Source organism: Brachionichthys hirsutus, chromosome 2 (assembly GCF_040956055.1).
Source record: "Brachionichthys hirsutus isolate HB-005 chromosome 2, CSIRO-AGI_Bhir_v1, whole genome shotgun sequence".
Classification (NCBI taxonomy): Eukaryota; Metazoa; Chordata; class Actinopteri; order Lophiiformes; family Brachionichthyidae; genus Brachionichthys; species Brachionichthys hirsutus.
In genome coordinates, this window is record NC_090898.1 from 7205438 (window position 1) to 7229755 (window position 24318).

At 41.6% G+C, this 24318-nt stretch overlaps 2 protein-coding genes and 5 non-coding genes across 7 annotated transcripts; 1 reads left to right on the forward strand and 6 right to left on the reverse strand.

The window, feature by feature from the left end:
- Positions 1-671: 671 nt before the first annotated feature.
- On the reverse strand, positions 672-4389 carry ccdc115 (coiled-coil domain containing 115). Its single transcript, XM_068750819.1, has 5 exons — positions 4211-4389; positions 3546-3649; positions 3352-3464; positions 3068-3262; positions 672-1221 (listed from the first exon to the last, which is right to left on the reverse strand). Exons 1-5 carry the CDS (start codon positions 4328-4330, stop codon positions 1094-1096), a joined length of 660 nt encoding a protein of 219 aa, XP_068606920.1. The 5' UTR covers positions 4331-4389; the 3' UTR covers positions 672-1093.
- On the reverse strand, positions 1447-1519 carry trnaf-gaa (transfer RNA phenylalanine (anticodon GAA)). The gene has a single exon. It is a non-coding gene; the product is annotated as a tRNA-Phe (tRNA).
- On the reverse strand, positions 1966-2038 carry trnaf-gaa (transfer RNA phenylalanine (anticodon GAA)). The gene has a single exon. It is a non-coding gene; the product is annotated as a tRNA-Phe (tRNA).
- Positions 4390-5242: 853 nt separating the features above from the next.
- Positions 5243-5314, reverse strand: trnae-uuc (transfer RNA glutamic acid (anticodon UUC)). The gene has a single exon. It is a non-coding gene; the product is annotated as a tRNA-Glu (tRNA).
- Positions 5315-5674: 360 nt separating this feature from the next.
- Positions 5675-5746, forward strand: trnah-gug (transfer RNA histidin (anticodon GUG)). Its single transcript has one exon. It is a non-coding gene; the product is annotated as a tRNA-His (tRNA).
- Positions 5747-6073: 327 nt separating this feature from the next.
- Positions 6074-6146, reverse strand: trnaf-gaa (transfer RNA phenylalanine (anticodon GAA)). The gene has a single exon. It is a non-coding gene; the product is annotated as a tRNA-Phe (tRNA).
- Positions 6147-6273: 127 nt separating this feature from the next.
- ebp (EBP cholestenol delta-isomerase) lies at positions 6274-8096 on the reverse strand. Its single transcript, XM_068751558.1, has 5 exons — positions 8023-8096; positions 6936-7248; positions 6827-6863; positions 6576-6706; positions 6274-6488 (listed from the first exon to the last, which is right to left on the reverse strand). Exons 2-5 carry the CDS (start codon positions 7243-7245, stop codon positions 6274-6276), a joined length of 693 nt encoding a protein of 230 aa, XP_068607659.1. The 5' UTR covers positions 7246-7248; positions 8023-8096.
- Positions 8097-24318: the final 16222 nt, after the last annotated feature.

Genomic DNA, 24318 nt, shown 5'->3' on the forward strand with positions numbered 1-24318 from the left:
TCTGGCTGCACGGCGCGCTGGCTTCTGCTGCAGATGTCTGGGAATATCGATCAAATGATCGACGATGCCTCCGTTGCTGCTGCGCTATCATCCGTCATCCGAACGCAAGCAATTAGAGCGGCGTGTGTGTGTGTGTGTGCGTGGAGGCAGATGGACAGTACTGTAATTGCAGCAGGCAGTGCGCGCAATAAGACGAGTTTCGTTTTTCGATTCGACAGTTTCCGGCAATCTTCGACTGTGCGAGAGGGTGGCGGCGTGACGCAATAAGATGAGACTGGACGCCTGTAATAATATTAAACCATAATTCATTGATTTTTCTTGTGATATGATTTTAACATGGCGGAAAAACAGCATAAAAATGTTCACTTTTTCGAGACGTCATTCTCGTTTTTACTATTTCATATAATTAGGAAGTTGAAAGTAATGTATTGTTATTTTTGACAGGTCATTAACCAATACTTTAGGCATCAGTTCTAAGACATTAAGATGAAGGGTCGGGTTGGCAGGTTGTGATAAACACTGTTTGTGTCCACCACTTCTTAAAAAAGCAATATCATGACGTGGTTTACATTAAATAATCTAACCAAAGAAAGAATCTATAGAAAAAAATAGGCAATAAAACATCAAGACAAACACAATGTATATTATATGCTAAATGACAAACATTTGAATCAGAATAAAACAACAACTTTTTATTTTCTCTAAAAGGTGGAGGATCCAGACCACAATATTAGTAACTACCACACTTCAAATAACGTTATAAACATGGTTTAATTACAATTGATAATTAATTATTAGTGGCTTGCTCATAGACATTAATTGCGCCTTGTTGGGGACACATTACTGACAATTTAGAGAACACATTCAAACATGCAGTGTTTTCTGTGCAACAATCACAAGTGCCTACAACCTTTCATCACATACAACTGACATCAGGGACAGGCCACACAAATATCAATGATACAGTCAAAATGGCTCAAGGCCAAATATGTATTATTTTAATGATTAATCTAGTTCATCAGTAACATTCACCCAGAGGATCACTGATGACTTCAGCTGGCCTTGAAGCATAATCTAGTCGGCTCACACAGGCTCAGCTCAACTGCTCCGCTGAAGCGTTCTGCTGGAGATTGTGTTTGTCTTTCATTCCAAGCTTCAGTTCCCGTCTGGTGCTCAACACTGCAGTCTGAAGGGCTGCAATCTCAGCCGACAGCTCTATTACTGCAATAGTGCATGAAAAAGAAGAGAAGATGAAGGGCGGCGAAAAGACTGTACCACTGGCACACGACCACATTAACTTGTGTTCTTTTCACACAAATCATTCAAATACCATTCTCAATATTCTTGCATGCTGTGTTTTCGTTCTGCAAACTAAGTGCTCATAAAAAAAGTATGGCCTTTTTTTGTATATAGTTTTAATATTAGCTTATTTTGTTTCCGACAAAATGCCGAAACCCGGGATCGAACCAGGGACCTCTAGATCTTCAGTCTAACGCTCTCCCAACTGAGCTATTTCGGCCGCAAAAACTGCACCTGATATCAGGATGGCACAGTTATTATTACGGTTAAATTATTTGGAACGGTGCACATCGAGAGAAGAGCTGAAGCACTGAACTCTGGGTTGGGAGGTGAAACGTCTTCAACCTAACGTCAAGTTGATGCTTTGTTTTTGCCCTTTGTGATTTACATATAAAGCTTCTCTTTTAACCCAGCTGTTATCCGTGGGGTTTATTTGACACCATTCAATGTTCATCATTAAAAAAATTAGAATTCACTTTATATTTCATCACTTTTCCTAATTTGATGGGTTGATTAAGCATAACAATTATCATGATATATTTTCTGATAATATAATTTTCAATATTCTTTCGTCATGAGAATGCCGTGTTTTTGTACTGCAAAGGAGGTGCTCATGAACAAAGGAGCTCTCATATTTTTGTTTTAATATTAATTTTGACAACAAAATGCCAAAACCCAGGATCGAACCAGGGACCTTTAGATCTTCAGTCTAACGCTCTCCCAACTGAGCTATTTCGGCTGCCAAACGTGTACCGGTACCTGATATCAGGATGATACAGTTATTCTTACGGTTAAATCATTTGAAACGGCGCATATCTATAGAGAAAAGACCTGAAGCACTATACCAGGGGCGTCAAACTCATTTTCTCCAGGGGCCACATTAGCATTATATTCGCCCTCCAAAGGCCAAATGTAAACCATAACGCAGTAAAAAATGTAACTAAATGTAATGTCATTTAATGTAAAATAAATGTAACTACTCCTTAACATGCTGTTAAATAACTATTTGTTTTATTTAATTCTTTAGTAATAACAATAAAATATTCAGTTTTTACATCATTTTTTGAAAAGGTTGTAACTTAAAAATTGTTAGCGATAAAGCCATACTGTAAATGAGAAAACTGCAAAGTTTGTGATGGGAATAAATTAACACATCTAATAATGTGGAAAACCCCCCAAAAAACACAACCGAAGTGGACAAGAAAAAGAACATTCCCCGAGTCAATGCCGCAGAAAATACGTCACTTTCAGGATCAGCACTGGACAGCTCCATATATAGCCGACTACCTATGGAGCTGTCCAGTGCTGAAAGCAGCACTGGACAGCTCCATATGTAGTTTGACACACGTGCACTATACGTTCAATGCCTCATGAGGCACCAGAATATAATCCCAGGTTTGCAATAAATTACATGTCTTTAAAAAAAAGGAAAACACAGTAGAAAAATAATAGATATACAACTTTATACTACAAATGGTAGGTTGTGCTTCATTAAATTATGTTTTTGTTTTCCCCCCAAAGCAATGTGCACGCTATTAATATTAAAGCAAAAGGTTTGTGTACCATACTTTGAGGAACTTCTTTAATGTGACATCAGCAGTTGTATTAAGTATAGTTTTCTTTTACTATATGTGTGTATGACATAAAAAAAACCACAATAGTTGGAACACAGCTATATTCTTAGGTCAGCAAACATTACCAGAACAAATCTTTGATTGATCAGAACCGAAACAATGCACAGTCACCTTTTGGAAATGCCCCATCCTACCTTGCTTGAATGAGGATTGTGCTTGTTTCAGAGATTGCGGCACCAGAATCCCAAACCACTTCAGGGGATCCTGGTAAGGACACCGGTCACATCCTTTTACCGGAGCAACTTCAGAAGCTTTCCGACTACTTGATTCTTCACTTGTCTCCGTCTGTGACAGCTCATTTTTAGATTTCATTCGTCTCCTGACGCCACCTGAAACCACATGATTTGAATAATAGACAAATGTAATGTTTTGCTTTGTTCATTTCTGCTAAACCACACATTGACTCCTGCAGACTCACTCGCTTCTTGAGGTCCAATATCTTCTACTGATCCGGCACCTTTTCCATCTTCACTGCTATACTTTTGCTCAACCCGCTCCGTGCAGAAACTCACCTCACCGTTGTCCAGTGTTCTGTGCACAAATAAAATAAAGTCAAGGACAACAACTTAAATTGACGACTGTTCAATTCCAGTCGAGCATTTATTTACTCACCTCGCATGAACACAAACCAGTGGCTCCGTTTCACTCGCATACTGAAGTGCAGATACATGTTTGTTTCCCATGGAATATCGAGCCTGAGACATGGAAAACCACCCCTATGTGGAACAAGAAATGGGAACTTCACATTACATTGAGGTGCGTGGGAAAAGAGAATTAAAAATGACAGCATGTAATTGATTAAAACATTATAATGTTGACATAAAAGCCGGTTGATCTCAAAGGCCAACAACATCTTCAAAAGTATCTTTATGCAGATTTTATTCACTCAATACAATGAGGCTAGGATTGTTTGGACACGAATGTAGGACAGACAATAACTACGCAATGCATGTATATGCATTGCGTAGTTATTGTCTGTCCTACATCCTACCTGCTATACGGTAACGAAGGAATCTATCCATCTATCTATCTCTGAAACCTCCCTCACTGGCCTCGTGGACGCAGTGAGGGAGGACGTGAAGATGACTGGTGTGGGGAAGGACAGAGGAGACAGGGGGCTGGCAGAAAAGGGAACACGTAGAAAAAATATATATAAATACATGCAAAGAAAAACAAGAAATTACACGTCCACACATTCAGCGACAAATGGCTTAACGTGGTAAACCTGCCAGCCAGAAACAAATGACAGATAAACGATGTGACTTTCTAGTGTTTACCTGTTCAACGAGAGAATTGAGAGCGGCTCGTTTCTCGTCCAGCAGCTCCAGCTGGTCCAAGAAACGAAGCAGATTTTCATCCAGTATCAGAGACGACGTCTCCAACTCTGCCGCAGGCATGTCGTCGACTTTATCACAGAGAATTCACCGCCGTCGTACTGGAAATAACACACGGTCAATGTATACTGCTTCCGTGTTAGCGTCACGTGACATGTAAGGATGGGACGAACAACGCTGGCGCGTCAGCACTGTGTCCAGTGCGCAAGCGTGAAAGCCCGCATTGGTGCGTATCGCTTTAACAGAAACCCACGTGACCGGATACAGGAGTTGCGTCGCTCGGATGTGACGCGCCAAAAAGGAAAAAAAATGTATCGACTTGTTGCGGGTTCGTTGATGGAGATCACGTTGTTTGCTGTCCCTACTGGAGTTCCGCTTTGCTCCCGTTCATGGATCGTTCTCGGAAATGTGTGAATGAATCCATTTTTAGTGTGTTATTTCATATGATTGAACACTTTGGTTAATAAAATCCCACATAAACATTTTAACTCTGAATTTTATTACACAAATTTGCTATATTTTACATGCCAACTTGAGCATTTACACAAACAAGCTAAATTTGAACCCTTCACATGAACAACTTCACTCAGAAAACAAGTGGAGAAAATGATATTATACAAAGATGATCATAGTTTAAGTGAGAGACGAGCAATTGAATAAAGATTAAATATTATTTCACAGGCTAATGTTGGGTTTACAGCATGCAAGTTTGTCCATCTGGTTCCAAGGACCACCAGTGAAATATTGCCCTTATTTTCAGCCCTCAGTAAGCTGTGCTGTCTCTCACTGTGATGGGGCCGATCCTTTATGTTAGAAATAATTCATTTATGTCAAAGTCCTGCATTTAAACTCCGTCAAAACGTCAAAAGTGTCATGAGCTCAGTCACAGGATAATGATTTCTACAGTAAAATGATTACTTTTCAGAAGAACCAGAATACTTTATTAATCTTGGAGGGAAAATCTATCAAAACAAGTTCCCATACCGGGAGTCGAACCCGGGCCGCCTGGGTGAAAACCAGGAATCCTAACCGCTAGACCATATGGGACCAATACGCTTCTTCGACGAGATTTTTACTTTGTATAATGACAGAATTTACCAACAAAACGAGGTATATATTATACCGAAACGAGGTATAAACCTGTTCTGCAAGTCAACATATAACCACTAATGACAGCAGGAAATGTTGGCTGCAAATACGAGTCATGTCTGACGAGCAACTCTATTTGACTCTATTTAAGATGTCTAAGAGAGTAAGACACCTTCTCCGACACACAGCTTTAGATTATCTGCCATCAGAATCGTTCTTCTTTCATATCAGGTCCAAATTCTCTCCGTGACGTAACCCAATAGCTACCCTCTATCTATAAGCACTTCTGTGCGAACCGCTTATATCCCGCAGTAGCTCGCCGTGATCGTATAGTGGTTAGTACTCTGCGTTGTGGCCGCAGCAACCCCGGTTCGAATCCGGGTCACGGCAGGGTGCAATTCCCTGACACGGCATGTGGGTGTAACTTTTTTATTTTGCAAGATAAAGTATCATTTTGTTAATGGTTTTAATCCGCATGCAGAGGAGAGCCATTCGCTCTCCTCTGCATGCGGTTCTACTCCCCCCCCCCCCACTCCCCAACATTGGCAGGCCCCGCATCCAAACAAAAACGCAGGAAATTACAGTTTATCGGAGAAAAACGTGCAAAAACCCGCTAAATAAAGCAGATGCTCTTACAGTAAATTGCAAATCCTATACATGAGGAATTCATTGTTTTAAAACGGGGAAGTAGTTTGGTCACTGAAATACGCAGGAAAATGCCGAAACCCGGGATCGAACCAGGGACCTTTAGATCTTCAGTCTAACGCTCTCCCAACTGAGCTATTTCGGCTGCCAAAACGTTCGGTGGAAGAAATAGTAATGATCACGTGAAGTAGTGCAGATACACAAGTATACATCTTTTTTATTAAAAGTTTATTATTTTCAGACTTTCTACCTGACTGATTGACTGGTCAGTTTCACTTGGACTTTTTTGATTTGTTGCCATCTGTGTACGCCTGGGCTGCCGACAGTTGTCTCCACGAATCCACAATGAGCATCAGTGGAATGAGGATCCACAGCACATTCATGAAAATAAAGTAGAACCAGAAGTACACTGGGTGTCCAAAATGACTGTGAGCATAACCGTCTCTGTGCTCTGTGAAGAAATAAAGCACTGCTCCATACAGCTGACCTGGAAACAGATTATATAATATATGATCCATCCTGTCAAATATATATATATATATATATATATAATAGATTGAGAATTCTTGCTTACCTAATGATATGATGAGCTGCAGAGCAAATCTATAAGGCTTGTTTGTTAAATAGGCAAACACAGCCAAAAAGCTAAAAGGCCCCCATAACCAAGCAGTAATAATCTCCATACAGACAGTGAAGTTGTCCGCTCTATAAAGAGAAACAATATGCAGAGTACAATTACTTACATTACTTGTTAAAAAAAAAAAAAAATCCAATGCCAAAACTAGGATCAGGGTTACACGTAATCTTGTGTAACGATGAACTTACATTACATATCTACTGTCTCCTTTGGAGTATTCTTTCCCTGAGAACAAAAATGCATAAATCAAGAAGCCATTCCAGACAAAAGTATTGTTCTTTTCTTGTATATACTCACAGAGCTGTGACAGGAAGCTCTGGTCACCGGGAATAATATCGTAATACAGCGTGAACCAGCCTTCAATGGCACAGTGGATGAAGCCACACACAGCAAACCAGCACACAGCCAGACGCCTCCATGTCCCCAACCTGCCAGGGGCCCCCCTCCAGCCAGTGATGAGCCAAGTCACAAGGAGAATCACGCCAGACACACAAAAGAGGAACGCCAGTATCTCTGACATGGACCGGTCATTGGCGACGTAGTTGGGAATCAGAAGGTCCCGAGGCCAGAAGGGATGAAGAACTTTACCTTCTGATGGAGCCTCCATTCTCTGTTTCAAGAAAATACAGTAAACACCTTTCAGAAACATGCTTCAACGAGTTGTTGCTGGTAATATTATACTACCACCACCACCAGTACAACGTAATCAAATATTATGATTAAAAAACACCCTTGATCTAAACAAATAATATTATCGATAATATGTGCGGGAATAATTCACAAGTTTGGACTCGCACTGCGCTGAGCTACAGCGGTAATTACATTTTTAGAGAAAATGTTATATTCAAAGAGCCCAAAGGGGAGGCAAAAGCCATAACGAAAGTGTCCTACCCAACGTTCCCTAGTCTAAGGTGCGCTTGTGCGTAATTACGCACAGCTGATACGCTCTTCGCGCAGCGAAAATCTACGTTGCGCACAAAAAACAGATCCTACCTAAATTGAAAATAACATAAACACGTATTAATTCATTCCGTGCTATTTTCCACTGAGTCAGTGAGTGGCCGGTGACTGGCTGCTCCGGCTAATGATGAGATTCACATGTTTTTACGCATCTAATAGACGCCATTGTGATCGGAGGTCCAGGACTCTCTCGGGACCACAGGACGCACATCCTTTGCTTGTATCTGTTTTATTTGTAGATTTTTTATCTTGTTTTTATGTTATTTATTTTTATACTATTGTGTATTTTGAGATTTGCTTTCAAATGTAAAGTGCGTTTAAAATAAAATGTATTATTATGATGTTGCTCAAAGTTGTCCAAGGGACTGCTCGGGGAGTTTGTGTGTTTGCTCAGACGCATGAAAAATAACAACATTGGTCTTACCCCAAATTAGTTGTCCAACTGCAATAAACACGAACAGTAATGGAATATAGCTCCAACTTCTGCGCAGACAGGTAAAGACAAACGCGGAACTCCTTAAAATATTCATATTGGTCATATTTTCACAGACCAATCAGATGACGTTGCATGGACAGAGCTAGAAACACGTGATCTATTGCCTCGCTGATTGGCTCGTCCTCTCGGAACATGGACGTCATCATGGGTATCTACCAATAAATCATGCCGCTTGTTCCAAAGCCCCCCCCCCCCCCGTTATATGGCACGTTAGCCAAATTATACTACGAACCAGTGTTGCATTTGTAACTTTTATATTAATAATTCCAAAGAATACTGGAAACAGTTTATGTTCGCAATTAAGGAGTGAAGCTGTGTGGAGCTGTTTTATGCACTACTGTGTCCATTATGGAAAAAGCGGAGCATTTTGCTGGATTGTTGTTACATTGAAAGGCAGCTTTTAAACCAGCTACACTGGATCACATCTTCGTTGTCCTTTCTAGTGACCGCCAAGAGTAGGATTGACAAATAAGGACTTTGGGGCCTAAACAAGAAAAGCAATATTACTCTTTCTGTAATGCATCACATATGCTTGAGTGCATAAATTGCTTCTAAATGAGCTTTATTATGTGTACCCCCCCCCCCTCCTAATTTATTACATTCAATAAAGAAGCAACACAGAGCAACGAGTACATTCACATTTACATTCATGCTTTTCAGCTGAGACGATGGCAGTGAGGATGCCCTTCTGCATATTAGTGAAACACTGGTAGACTCAGAACATTTTAATAGCATCTCACTACAAACTGCTAATGACTTTTCAGTTGAACATTTTGCTGAGTCTGAGTCCCAGTTGTGCATTTGTCTCCTTCTCTCTACTTGCTATGTCTTTAAGTGCCTTTGAAGCAGCAGGTGATTCTGGCTGGATCTCCAGCACTTTTTTGAATGCCTGCCTGGCCTCCTCCAGTTCAATCCCCATCTGGCAGGCTTGGCCTAGCCGATACCAGGCCTTCGCCCCACTGGGTTCCAGCTGAGTGGCTTTAGCCGCGCTGGCCTTAGCCCGCTTTGGTTGATTCAGTCTGAGCTGGCATAAAGAAAGGTTTGAGTGCAGCTCTGCTTTGGTGGTTTTGAACTCACTGGCAGAAGGCAGACACTGTACGTTTTCACTAGTATTTGTGTCTCTCATCTCCTCCACTTCCTGCTGTTGTCCTTTTCCCCTCACTTCTCCAAATTGACCATGGAGTGTGATTAGAAGTTTGAGGGCTCGACTGTAGCTGTCCGCTGCTCCCCATACGTCACAGCTCCGGAATCTCACTCCGCCCCTTTCTTTGTGCGACTTCACCCATCCCCACTTTTCACCTGGGGTCATTTTCCACGGTTCCTTTCCTGGAGTAAAATATTTCAGTTCAACCATGGCACACGATGGTGTATTTTCTTTAGCCGCATTGGAAACGGGGACATCTGATCCACTTTGCACTGGAGAGATCATGATCTGAGAAACAAAAGACAATCATTCAACCGACTATATTTAAAAAACTTTAAATAGTAGACAACAAAACTGCCAATTTATAGTTTAATGAGGGGTTTACACATCTATACTTTTACACAGCTATAATACTGTAAAAGTACTCAGTATTTAGATATCAAAAGTGGAAGTTGTGGATTTTACTTATTTAAATGTAAATTTTGTAAAAGATATTTGAATATTTCGATAAAGAAGAGACTTCCTTTGAAGTTTGCAAAAAGTGTAATATGCTGTCAAAGAGGTTTCAGCTAAATGATGCTTTTTCAACTTCTTAAGACAACCATGACCTGCATGGATGTAAATCCGCACGGACAACGCAAACGATAGATTTCATTATTTCGACTTTTACCTCACATTTCTCTCCTGCCCTCATCAGCTCCACACACGCTTCCGTGATATCGCACTGCCCCTCACCCAACCTCAGTATTGTCCATTCACCAAGTGGGACCTGCAGCACAGATTTCTGACACCTTGTAAAGACTGCCTCTGTGAACTCAGCGACTGAATGGTCAGGTTGGATTAACGAATTCTGATTTCCTTTTTCAGATGGCGATGTTTCTGCTTCATCCGCGTCAGCTTTGAGCTGCACTCGCACCTGGCACAATGAGCCCAACCTCGGACAGCAGCTGGATGAAGATGCTGGAAGAGGAAAGAGACATCGTGTGGCAAAGATTACGAAAAACAATTTCTGCTGTAATATCTGGACTGTAAATGTCTAATTTCCGCTACTACTTAAAGTAATTGCAAAATAACATACATGTATCATTTCCAGAATAAGAAATGGTCTGTGTTCTCCCTTCTGTTCGCGTTCGATGGACATCGTAGAGGCCCGTGGGACATACCGACACCCAGGAGGTGACGTCAACGCCATCATGAGTGCCATTACTATGCAGAGTTTCATTCATTAATCCATCCATGCCTGAACAGACAAACATTTTAATGTCAAAGATTAATTTTTTGTGAAGAAGCAACTGAAAGCGATCAAAAAGACGACGCGACGTAGTTATTATCTTTGGCATGATCCAAGATGAATAAATGAAGCAGTGGTCTAGCATGGGATACTTAAACTTGTTTTATAAACTGCATTAGCTTACCCCTAACTAGACGGACAGCTAAGGCGACGATCCAAAACAACTTAATGTCATTATTGTACAACACCTGAGCAGTAGCAAAATGTTTTCAGCAATTAAAAACGAGTTATTCTACCTTTTAAACAAGTCTGACAACAAGCATCGCCACCGATATCAGTCTAAAACACAAAACATGTTCAGACGGGGAAACTGTAAACAAACGCCGAGGCAACTCTTCTTCGTCTTATTTTTCTTCTTCGTGTACTATTGAGGACGGGAGCTTTGCTTTTACGTGCTTTACCGCCACCCCCTGTCTGTACTGAAATATAAACGCTCTAGAATAGATTATTCCATTGTTATTGTTATCGAACATTTTATTGCCCGAGTTATTTAATTTTCTTCACATTTTACAAAACCCTCTTCATATTAAATCTCATTTTACGCAGTCTTAAATATTTATATATAAACTATGTTCTTCCTCTTCCAGTAGGGGGAGACAGAGGACTGTACTTTATTTGCTAAAGGGGCAAAATTCAATACATTATCACGTGCAGTATAACAAATTGAAAAATTAACTGCTTTTCGGCGTTAAAGGGTTCACAAACTACCATCCTTATCATTAAGAAAGCATTTAATAAATATACTCTTTCAAATGGCTTATTAATGGTAGTGTTTTATTGGTTTATTGAAAATATAACCAAAAGTTACAACAGGAAGCAAAGTGAGTGCATCTTGCAGCTGCCCTTCTTATGCGTCTTCCTCCACTGTTAATCTTTCTCCATGTGATATCACTATAATTTCTTTATCCTCTGATCCTCCTGCCGAATATCTCCCTTCAACCCCCTCATATTCATCTTGACTCCCTCCGACTTCCCAGCTGGCCTCTTATGAGACATCCCAATCGGTAAATTCACAAGCACATATCCCAGAATTCATGGATTGCTTGATGTCAACCAGAAACCCTGCCTGTAGTTTGGTCCAGGGAACTGTTGCAAACATAGCGGCCGGGTCTTTGCACCCCACGGAATGTTGGTTCGACCTGTAACAACTGAGAGCTTTGACATGTGCCATTCTGGGTCTCTGGCGACGCAGTCGGGGTGTGCCCTGCCTCGCGCCCGCAGTCAGCTGGGATAGGCTCCAGCAGCACCCGGGACCCGCAAGGCGGATTAAAGTGGAATGAAAATAGAGGACTAGATCAGGGGGCGGAAAGACCAACAGCGACAAGCCTTTATTCGGTGAAGCGACAGCCTGCGTATCTCAATAGCAAACGTATTCCCTCGCCAAAAGCTGTAAACATTAAGCTTGTCTAACATTGCCTGTGCTTTGTGTTTGTTTTTTCCTCATGAAAGCGGGCGGCCAACTCGCCTGTAACACAAACTCACACATACACCCACACAGTCCACGACCCTGGCCGGCTAGACGGAAACCCATCGGGCCACACGACGGGGTGTTTACCTCTCTCAGAGAGACAAGCCCATTGCATAGCACGTATGTGAGAGTGCAATGAGCACTCTAATTGTAGCTGCAGCTTTGCTCCCTCCGGGCTGTTTGTTGGTTATATTGAGACAACAGACACATACTTCAGTATATAGACTCCGTGTGAAGGCTTAAGTGTTATTCTAAGTGGTTCCCACACTCAGCATGAGTAGATTAGGCAAACTAGATCAAGTGAAGGATCATCGTACCTCATTAAGACTCCTCCGCTGGCCTGCCTTCAGAAAGTAAATGGCAGATCTGAGCTTCTTTGGCTCAAGTGCAACAGGAAACCTTGAAATCATCCATTCATCCATCCATCCATCCATCCATTTTCTGAAGCTGCTTATCCTGCGTACGGCTGCAGGGCCCTCAGAGACTGGCCCTCAGTTCGTCACACAGATTTTAAACTGAGACAGGAGTGGCAGGAGAGAGGAGGGGGTTACACTCTACAATAGCTCAGTCCACATCACCTCCATCACCAGTTCACACACACTGGAAGCTGGAGAGGTGTCAGTTCACCACCCGAGCAGTGGTGAAGTGCCCTTGAGCAAGGCATCAAATCCCAAAACCTCTCACAGGGCGTGGCTGACCTTTACTTCACCATCTCGCCATTGATTGTGTCTTTAAACGACACCCCCGGTTGCTTGACAATTTGGCCAACATTTTGTGTGGTAAAAATAAATGTTGACCCCGCTCGGGGTGATTCACTTCTGATGCTGCGTTCGAGGCACTAGAGTACAGACACCCTTGACTTCTTCTGCAGGGCAACAGTCTGATGTGATTAAATCTGCTCCTTCCCACAGATGCACAAATGCACCTCGTGTATGTCACTATTTCACCCTTGCAGAGCACATGTAAAGCATATCATGCTAATATGCGATTGCCCACCAGCAGTGCGGGGAATCTGGCATCAAGTAAGAGTAAATTTGTTTTATCTGGAACGTAAACAGAGTTTAACTCCATTATGTTGTTTCTCTGGGGGCCAGTTATACAGTCGGATCAGTGCAGCCCGCGTAGGAACCCGCTGAGGGGAGGAGATGGCTATCAGTAGCCACGGGCCAGATAGGGGGACTGTTTTTATCAATGCACAGGCTGTAATGGGGTCTTCCTGTGAGGAGGCCGGCGGAGTTTCTTCTGACACAGCCTTCATGCATTTCTGTGCTACGTTTTGTGAGTTTGTGTTGCGTGATCAGCGAAAGCCACTGTGAGCCATTAGACCTCTGCACGCATGCAGACTAACACACATCTGGATATATTTTTCCTTGAAGAGTCCTACCTACATACAGTCAGGCAGTCCAAGTGACCTTTTAATACCATCTGAGTACTTTTAGATAAAGCCAGTTAGACTTCTTAGCACACACACACACACTTGCTTATGTCATGGCGCACCGCTTGCACGCTATTATGTCCACGATTTCCAGTAGAAGATAAATCAGTGTTTCCACCCCTGTCAGATATCTGCAGAATAAAATACAAAGTCAGTAATCTCTTTACATCTGATCTACTGTCAGAGTAAACACCAAAAGCAGTATTTATGTCCTATTCTGGACTCTGACTGGGTTAGAAGCTCGAGTTTGGTTGACACATTCATAAAGAAATGTACAGCTGTGTTTAGGAGAGCCCTGTCTGTTATACCTGGAGGCTTAACTAAGTCGTGTATCAGCTGCCCTGCATTAACTCGGCACAGTTGAAGCCCCGTCGGCGTTCGGCTCTTCTCTAAAAAGTCGGTTTTCGAAAGAGCGCTAAAGATGGACAGAGAAGAGTAGAAGTAGAAGTAGACGTTTGCAGATAAAAAGAAATGAATAACAGGATTCAGAAATCAGCTATGCTTTACACAAGTTTACATCGGATGGGGTCTCCGTGGAAAGGGCGAGGCACTCTAATTCACAACAGTCTCAAGTCAAAGTACCACTTAGAAACTCCCGCGGTCTGTCCGCTGTCATGTATGCCTGTCAGTTAGCCTACATTTGGGGGTTTCACGCAGTGCTCTCAACACGCTGTCTGCGTCAATCAGACGAGGCAGACGTGCATTTCAGGTGGTGGAACGTTTCCTGCTTTGCCAATGGCTCAGGGAAGCAGCATACCAGTGCTGGGATTACAAGGAGGATGCTGGGTTTTATTATATATTTATATACATGTGTGGCTATTGCTGCCCGTCATGATATGATACTGATAAAAGCTGACATTTTTGTTTTGTTTTATTTGCACATTTACCCAGTTGTTTTTGCAAAGCTTGATGTATGCACCCAAAAGTTTCTCGACAATCTACTTCCTGCTCTCGACCATCTACTGAGTCGATGACCGCTGGTGCAGGTGGTCATGTGTGGAGTTGATCTATTGGCCCTTTCAGAGTGGTGATCATGATTATTGTCCTACGAGTTGCCTTTTTTCCCACCAGGAATCATTGTTTTTTTTGCGCGTTGCCCTCTGTGATGCCATCTCTGTGACGTAGATTCGGAACATTTTGAACTTGCTCATGATGCTCTAAGCTTCACACACATGCCAGCCTGTTTGTAGTTGGGAGTAGATGACCCGTGTAAGTTCAGCGTTCTTAATTCACGGTCCCTCCAGCTGAATTTAATGACGGTGGTGGCATTAGGAATGAGCAAACACATCACAGCACGGAGCAGCACGTGTCAACCACTCCTAAAAAAACAACTTTCATATTTCTTTCATATGACTTTTTTCCTTCTTCCTTATGGTGAAATTGTTTTTTGAAGGGAAACAATATCTGCCTTGAAATTTGTCATTTTGGTTCAAGCAGAGCCATTTGGACTCCTCTGTAACCTGGAGAAAGATATAGGGCAGTGTGAAGGCAGAGGGCAAGGCAGCCCACCCGTTACAGTCCAACATGCGGGGGGCAGATGTACAGGCATGCACACGGGGCTCCTTTCAAAGTACAAAAGGTTGGCCTAAATAAGACCCAGCCGATGCTGCCACTTTCTTCTCAGAACAGTTCTCTTGTCCTCCATCTCTGCAAACCTATTTTACTCATCTTATTGCTGCATTGGACCTTTGACTCTGTGCCTATACTTTTTCATACCCCCCCCCCTTTTGTTCTGCTTGGAGAGGCTGTATGTGTGCTTGGAGGGTCTCATGGGAGAAGGTAAAATATAAATCTGTGGTAGTTCTGACATCTCAAAGTCTCTGGTTCTCATTTGAGGTCTTTGGCTCTCTTTTTCTCCCGTTCATCGCTCTCATTCCGGAGATATTTACCAATCCTTGCGATGCCTTTCCCGCTGACCACTGAGTTAATACCGTGTGGTAGACTAGCACCCTCATCCAAATCAATGACGCCTACCCTGAACATCTCTCCCTTGTATTTATTTTGCCTTCTGATGAACCCACGTCCAGTTTGAATGATTTCACAAGCAGGCTCAGTGAGTATTGTTGCCGACAGTTCACAGCAGCAGCATCGAGGGGGGGGGGTGAGGTGCGCAGGTTCCTGCTTTGTTCTTTCATCTCTAGTCACATCAGCTTGATCAGAGGAACCACTTAGTGTGGACATATGTTTCCCCTGCTACAGGGCATGCATGTACACTGAATGAGCAAGTGAGTCTGTTTCAGATCCCGGAGTGAGCAGACTGATAAGGCGGTCAGACCTCTAATTTGCCACTCATGCAACGCCACGTGAAGTCACAATCTGTCTTCTCTTCATGCTCAGATTAGAAGAAGACGCACTAAAATGAAAAGGAAAGCTTCAAAAGAAAATAGTTCATTAGTAATTTCAGAAATTATACGATGAGAAACATTTTTCATATTCTTCAAACTGAGACCAAGCATTCAAGTTTTAACAAGCCATATGTGCATATTTTGATCTATCAGGCGCAAGAATTGATTCTGAGATTCTTTTTTTTTCTTTCTTTCTTCTTCTTTGACATTCTGGGAAATTTCCTTTCTTTCCAAGGGTTTTTATGTGAAGACTGATGAAGTCTCACATCTGTCTGTAAAATCTGAAGCTGGAGAAGGGACACAGCATAAAGAACGAAAGCACGGGAAAACAGACAAGCGTTACCAAATCCACATACTCGCACCTCTAAAGCTCAGTTTTTCATTTCTGCCCGGCCGTCCAGGTTGACCAGACGCCACAGAGCTGCTTCAAAATGTTTGAACAGAGTTTCCCTTTTAAAGACTCCCAGTGAGCTAGAATGTAAAGTAATTTTCTTTATGTTTAAATGTGTTTTATGAGATTTGTTTAGAAATACTGGTTGATGCAATGATCACTGCTAAAACTCTAATAGTTTTAAAAGATATTCAGTAACAGGCATCATCCATCAGCAAAATTATGCCTCTGGATGAGTTATCATCAAGGTGCAATGCGAGTGTTGGGATAAGGTTTGAATGAGAGAGGAAGGTGTGGGATGATGGTGGAGGTGTAGGAGGTGTTGGGCGGAGGCTGTGTAAAGAATGCATGATGTTAGCGGAATCTGAGTGACAGTGCTTTGTTTTTTTTGGAGAACAGTAAGACAGAAGACCACCAAAGAGGACTTTAAAAAAAACTTAGATTAGAAGCACATGGCAAGACTTACAACACTGGCATGTAAGCATAAGAGCTGCTATAGCAAGTCAGATGTGCATTAAGGCACTCCCAGGAATGGGAGGGCTTAAATATCTGCTGCAGAAATGACATGGGTGGCTGTTCAAAGGGCTAAATTCAAAAATGTAAGAAATCTAGACCAAAACTCCTCAAAATGAAAATAATTTTCACAAGACCTTAAGTGAACTTATTATGATCTATTTTACGGTTCATTACACCTGCACTAAAATTCAAAGGGGTCCCCCCCCCCCCCACTCAGTAACATTTATCTCACAGATGTATCTATTAGCTGCATGTCATTTAAGATTGTAGACATATGATCTTGTGAAATACAATGCAATGTAATGCTAAATTGGCTGTGCTCAATGTGTAATACATTTTACATTTGAATTTAGTTTTGGATTGAATTTAGACATTGTACCTTTGTAACATTGTAACATTGAAATTGTAACATTGTACCATAAATTAGTAGAGAGTTATAAGATTGTGAGTTTATTTCACACAGTGCAACCCAGTATAAATGATTATGAAGGCTTTTGGTTTGTGACTTCCCGGTATGGGAACTACTTCTTATAGATTTTCCCTCCGGGATTAATAAAGTATTCTGAAAAGTAATTATTTTACTGTAGAAATCATTATCCTGTGGCTGAGCTCATGACACTTCAGCACTTTTGACGTTTTGACGGATTTTAAATGCAGGAATTTGACATAAATGAATTATTTCCAACATAAAGGATCCCCTCCACCACTGTCTAACATATAAGGCAAAAGAACCAGAGCGAAAACACTCTGATCCTCATCCTTCTGCTGAAACATGGTGAGAACAAGCCATCTGCATTCAGGCTCCTAAAGCAGTCCAGAGGCTGATCTAAGCCTCATCCTATCTCATTGTGAGGCAGACCTCCACAGAGCAGGAGCGGTCCCATCACAGTCAGAGACAGCACAGTTTACTGAGGGCTGACATAAGGGCAACATTTCACTCTGACAGTCCATGTCAAGTGCCAGCCTGCTGCCAAAGATATGCCACAACCCAACTCTGGTTTTCATTTTGATGCTGACTGCATCACTAAATCCCATATGGTCCAGCGGTTAGGATTCCTGGTTTCCATACTGGTGATGTTGCTATGATATTACATGATAATATCACTAATACAAACGTTATTGCAGCACTGTCCCACCCAAGCTGAAACAAAGATGTTTTGTCCAGGATTTAACATGGCAGGAAATTGAGAGTCTGAGACTCACAGAAACAGACAGGCCTGCTGGGCTTGGGGGAACACACAGGATGAGCTTTGAACCCAGTACCATTTGGACAAGAACTTCAGAAGATTGTAGCAATGCGAACGAGAGATCATGCTATTAATTAATGTACTCATACAACCATTATAGCATTTTTTCAGAGTGAGTTGCACACCAGAGCCCACGCTTCAAGTTTGTGTAAGCGATCTCACTATTATGCATGATGATGATGATGATGATGACGATGATGACTGAGGCATTGTGCAGCCGTGTGTCACTGAGTGGGTGCTGATTTGTTTGGACATCAGGGACGGGGTTGGAGTCTGGTCACTTGCTTGTCCTTGAAAGTCTGTTTGTGTTGGATAAACTCTCTTACATCCTGTCGATGAACTCATCCTCCTCTTGTACAGTAGCATTCTGACTTTAATGCGTGTTATAGGCTCGCGGCACAGCACTCAATACAGTGTTACCTACTTGAAGGATTTCTATTGAAGTGTTGGTTGAAACGGTGTAAAACACTGAGTAGTCTTGATACTGAAAACATGGTTTTTAATACAAATGGCCACACATTCTTATCGAAATAAACCCAAATGTTCTGTCTCGTGTTAAACTAACCCATCCCATGAAAAGACATGAATAAAGAGCATTGATTATTGTTGTGATCAAAGCTGATAGAGTTATTATTGATTGTAAAAATGTATGGCATCCATGTTTTTGACCTAGATTCTAAACTTTGTTGGGAGCAAAATATAGATTTAGATCAAAATATAAATATACAGTAGTGAGTTTCTAGACCCCATAGTTAATTAAATAATTTTGCAATCATTTTTACAATTTCTAAAATTTTCATTGAAAAAAAATATTTTAGTTATAATATAAAATTTCTTGTTAAATAAAACCAAAACATTGAAATTTGATTTTCAAATATGAAAACAGTAAAATTAGCGTTAATAAATTAATCAATTTTATATCTGAAATGCCAAAACTTTTCCTGAGCCCACCATCTCATCCATACTATCAAATACCAGTTCAGTAAAACTGAACCTGGAATAGTGATCGTCTTCACATCAGCATGTGAGCATTGTCAATACGAGGGAGGATGATACCAAGCTGATGTTAGCATTTAGCGCAAGCATGTTTGTGATCATGACTTCCTCTCAAAACATTTACTGACATTATTAAATAATTATGAAAATAGTTGCAGTGTTTTTTCATCTCCCCTATCACTAGCTACTGCTTATAGGTACTTACGGGTACTTCAATCCCTATTATCAGCAGCCAGTCATGTGTTTCAGCTCCAGTTATAACTAAGGATGGAAAAAGAAAGTTAACATTGTTATATTGTTATATACATATTATATAGATATAATAAATTGTCGGCAGACATTGCCATGAGGTTCTCTTTCTACTACTGACCCCCCCGCTCGTACTCAGACAAATAACCAGCGACCCGGTAGACAGGTATCCAGTGGGTTTTACCGGTTTAATATTTTGTATGGAGGCTATAGGCATTGCTGTTACTGTCTCTAAAGACTAGTCTCTGTCTGAGCCCCTTGATGTCTACTGAGTTCCCTCTCATTGGTACTGGAGAGACTGGGACTGGAGGGGGGGTGGCCACCATGCTGGAGTCCTACCTCCCAGTGTGTGTCTGTAGCATAGAATGCCTGGGACGAAACCGCATTTGATTTTTATACGCTTGTGGCTAACAGGAGCCAGATGTAGTTGCCTCCAGGGAGATTACCATCGAAACAACCATGTATTTCTCATTTTCACTCCTTTTAATGAGATGTGCGCATGCATGCTTACAAAAGTTGTGTGTGTAAGTGTTGAACAAATAAAGGCGGCCAATGAGCCACGTCAGTATTTGCAATATTCTCGATCAATTTCAGATGACGGAGCATGAGAGTGAGGAGACACATGATGTCATCATGAGGATACGTGAAAGATACATTAGGGAGTCTGAGCTCTGAAGACTCTCAGTCCTCTGGACTTTCAACTTGTTAGCCCTGAGACATGAAGTCTGAGAGAGTTTTCACGCACACATGCAGACACACAAACGTAATAATAGATGGTCAAAATCCATCTGAAGATAATCCTGCCAGTGTGACCGCAGTGAATTTGTCAGTTTATCGATGTGAAATGAAATACCTGTGGTGCAGGCTGCTCTCGATTGAACATACACATACTGCACATTGAAAAAGAAAGCAGAAAACAGAATGAGCAATAATCGGGAAAGAAGGGAGTGTTAATCGAAAGCCAATGTGTCTGCGTTGGCTGCTGGTCAGAGATGGGCCGGGGTCCCAGTTGGCTGTTACTTCAAAGTCCTTAACCGGCCTGTCTCGAGCGCACCTGCTCTCTGTTAAACCCTGCTCTCATCACTCAGGGCGTGGAAGGACCTCTGCTACAACTTAGAGCCCACACCACGAGGCCTGCTGCCAAAGGGCTGTAATGGCCCACCCTCAAGAATTCAGCCTAAAACACCAAGTAGCCCATGCAACGTTTGCTGCAGCACTGAGCGTCAATCACGCGGTGTGAGAGAGTTCCTGCTGCCTCAGCCGTCAGGTTCGTGCTAGCCCACCCTGGTCACGCCACTGAGTCTGTGGACAATGTTAGTTCCTCTTCAATCTACAAGTTTTTTGTTTTGGTTTTTTTAAAATATAGGGATGGGTAAAAATTTGTACAATAATTATTTGGAATGGCTCGGACAAAGTAATCATGGCTGACAAAGTCAGTCAAACGCGACTAAACCTCATATGTTTGGGATTATCAGAAAACATGGCCCACATTTGAAGCTCTACTGTAAGGTCAGCAAGCAAGGCTAAACCTTTGTGCACTCCGGCTGTGCTTGATTTCTCATGCTATTCTGTCATCCAGACATCTCACACATGCTCAATCTTATTTTCCTGCCATCACAGTTCTGGGGATCTCAAACGAGTGATCAGCTGTTGTCATCAGCAGGTCATATCTATCCAATTACAACACAACATCATTATCAGCCAATCAGCATGCTGCTTTAAAAGAAAAAAAATAGGACTCTCTCTCCCATCCTCTAATTCCTCCATGCTTGTGTTTTTGCACACCCTCCACTACCACACTACCCAGCATGAGCAGGTTTACCAGAGTCATGAGCCGCCACCACCACATGTGTCTGGACTCCAAGTATAAACACTACTACTTCTCAGGATGCATGCCCTTCAATATAAATCTCTGTGAAGAATCTTTGCAGCAGAATCTTCTGACATCAAAGATTTTCGGATACACAAACTACCACATATCATTTGATGTAATGAATATTTCTTTATTTATATCAACCACCGGTCTCTCCTGAGGGAAATAAATGTAAAATATTTTTTAAGATGGAGGAAAAGGTTACAAAATGAGTATTATCTTTTTAGATGAATTGTGTTTTGTTTTTCCTAGTAACTTCATCTAAATATACAATAACTATATTGTATGTTGAGAAATCAGCGAATTGGAATGAAGAGAATGCAGGTGAGAGTTTATCCACCATAAATAGACATAAATGTTGAGACAATTTGGGCTACAAAATGAGGTATTATTCCCATGAAAGTAAGAACAAATCATTAGATAGTTCAGGAAGTGCATTTCTTTTGTTCTCATATATAGAATTACAACTGGAAGTCTCAAAACTGTGTGTAGAAAAAGTACAAAAACTAATTATGTTGTGCTCTTATATATGAAATATATACAGAGTCATTTATTGAATCATATCTGTATTATGTATGAAATGGATTTGATGTTATCCTGGAATGAATATCTGGCAGCCTGATCTACAATTGTGTTTGGAGCTGTCAGTAAACACACCACTAATTGAGTTTGAGTGTGTCCAGCTCAGTTATCACTTCTGATGATCAGGTTTGACTCATCTCACATAACAGACACCAACGTCACCCAGTGACTCCGATTACACCACAAAAAGGACAAACGTAAGAGCAAGATAAGGCTCATTAGATCAAACAGACACCAAAGAGGCTTGGGACTTTCCTGTATGACCCATCACCAGTCTTTGATAAGACTCGACGTCTCTTTATTTCCACCATTTAGACACAATTAATCTTTTCTCAGTTGATGTTTTTGACCAAATTAGGTGCAAATTAGGTTTTAGTCATCCTGTGTAAAAGGCAGTGAGACTGAAAAGTGTCAGACTTCAGTTCACTGATTCACTGGTAACTCCCTCAGCCAGCCACCGTGTGAGCAGCTGCCCGTGGACCTGCAGTGGTACGTCACACAGACAGGTCCCCTCTGAAACAGGAAACCACTCAGCACAATCCAAGTTCTACCCAGAGGGGGCAAGGACTCTGTGCTTTAAATATAACCAACATCCACCAAGGTGAATCTTCATTTGGCTTCTTAAATGTTGACTCTCTAAAACATAAGCCTTGTAATTGAAAAGGAAATTAAAGCAGTCATATTATCCCCCGCCTGTCCCTTATAATGTGGATGATGTATGGCTGATTATTTCTGTCTGCATGACAGAATGTTTTTTCCTGAGGAGTGTCAGAGACGTTTTGAATATCAAAGATGTCCTGCTGCCCCCCCTTATATCCCTTTGACATAACGAGAGAAAAGGTCTGTGTGTGTGTGTGTGTGTGTGTGTGTGTGTGAGCGCGCCTTCATTTACGTTCATGACAACATCCTTCAGTTAGCTAGTAAACATGCTATTAGAGAGTTATCACCATCACATCTATAGACAGTGTTCACATGTGCCGTAAAATCTATTAATGACATCAGGAGAAGGAAAGAAAGAAAGAAAGGAAGGAAGAAAGAAAGAAAGAAAGAAAGAAAGGAAGAAAGAGCTCAGCTCTGTGGAGACTGACCGTGTTGTAAGGGCACACACTGTAGCAGCAGTTATGGATGTCTGTTAACAATTTTGCACCTGCCTAAGATCAAATTTCTCAATGTACATGCCTGCCATTGCGCCCTCACACCAGGGGAAAGCGGTAGACAACAGTTCCTGACACCTTCTGTGTCCGAAGCTTCTCAAGTTCCAGCTGTGTTTGTTCAAAGCAGTTCGTCTCCATATTGGCAGATCTAAATTTACAGGACAATAAATTATCACTGATCTGGTTCTCTGGCTTGCACCTATGCATGCACATAGACTCGAGCACACCTGCTCCATCTGTCCCTGGAGGAAGGTGTATTCTTAGGATGCATGTTGTAATGCGTCCGTTAGCTTTATAGATGCTACTGGATTTTCAGCTGATCATTATGTGAACAACCGCTCGGGCCTGGCAACTTTTGTCCTCACTGCTTCTTAGCATTGCAGAATTATGGCAGCATCAAATCCACCTGCAATAAGTCAACCTGCAACACCTTTATTAAAATATTTATCATGGAAACGGTATTTTTCAGGAATATTACATCATTATGCATTGTGGCCAAACATTACTCAAACAAAAACCTTTGAGAAAGAATTTCCTGAACTCTGTTTCTTTTTTTGTTTCCTTTGTCTTGCTGCTTGTTTAAATTGATCAAAGTACTGTAATTATCCATACAATGAGGCGCGTGCGCACAAAACATTTCCTGTCCTCAGTGGATTGTATCAGACATGACGGCACATGACTTGCAGGGTTGATAGCATTAAAACATTTTAATAGAGCACACAGACCACTTACAAGTTACAAAGTACTGCACAGAAATGTGCAGTAAAAAAATAAAAAGGTTACAATGATGAAAAACGTAGAGCTCAAATCAAGTTCTGTAATACTGCAAGAGTAGATTGTCGAAACACAGTAATCTACACCTGCCAATTCACCAAGGAATGTTTTGAGGGAGAATTTCAAAGACGGCAAAGATTGGAAAGTTATTTAGGGCAAGGTCATTTAAAGCTTATTAAATAATAATTAGAGCCATTTTTGCCCCCTGCAATTTTTGCTGGAGATGCTTGCTTGAAAACATTCGAGGCAAGTTATAATCAGAATATTATTAACGCTCTGGAGTTTGACGGTTTGGTGTGATTCTCGTGAGACCGGTGCGTTGGGTTGGACTGGCTCGTTCTAATAAATTTGAGGTTGAGATATTTTCAGCGGAGAACCTGAAACACAGCCTCACACTGAATGATGGATATGGCTCCGTGTGCTGAGCTGGTGTCTGTCCAAGTGCAGCTTTAACCTTAACCATGCGTGGTGCAATCATATTTGTCGCTGCAGTTGTAACGTTTTTTTTTGCCAATAACAGAAAGATCAGAAAATATTCCCATGTTTAAGGTAGTAAAATAAGTTTGTTGTTTAGACGACAGCAGAAGTCAAATACATGCAGTGTCACAAATCACTAAATGATTCATCCCGACTTGCTTCAGTTAATTTCCTCTTTTGGATTTGCCCTTCCTCCACCCATCCCTCTGTCTTGCCCTGGGCTGAGTTTGTACCTGCGTGTCACATCAGTATGGAACCCAGCGAGGCTGCCTTCCCTCCTCC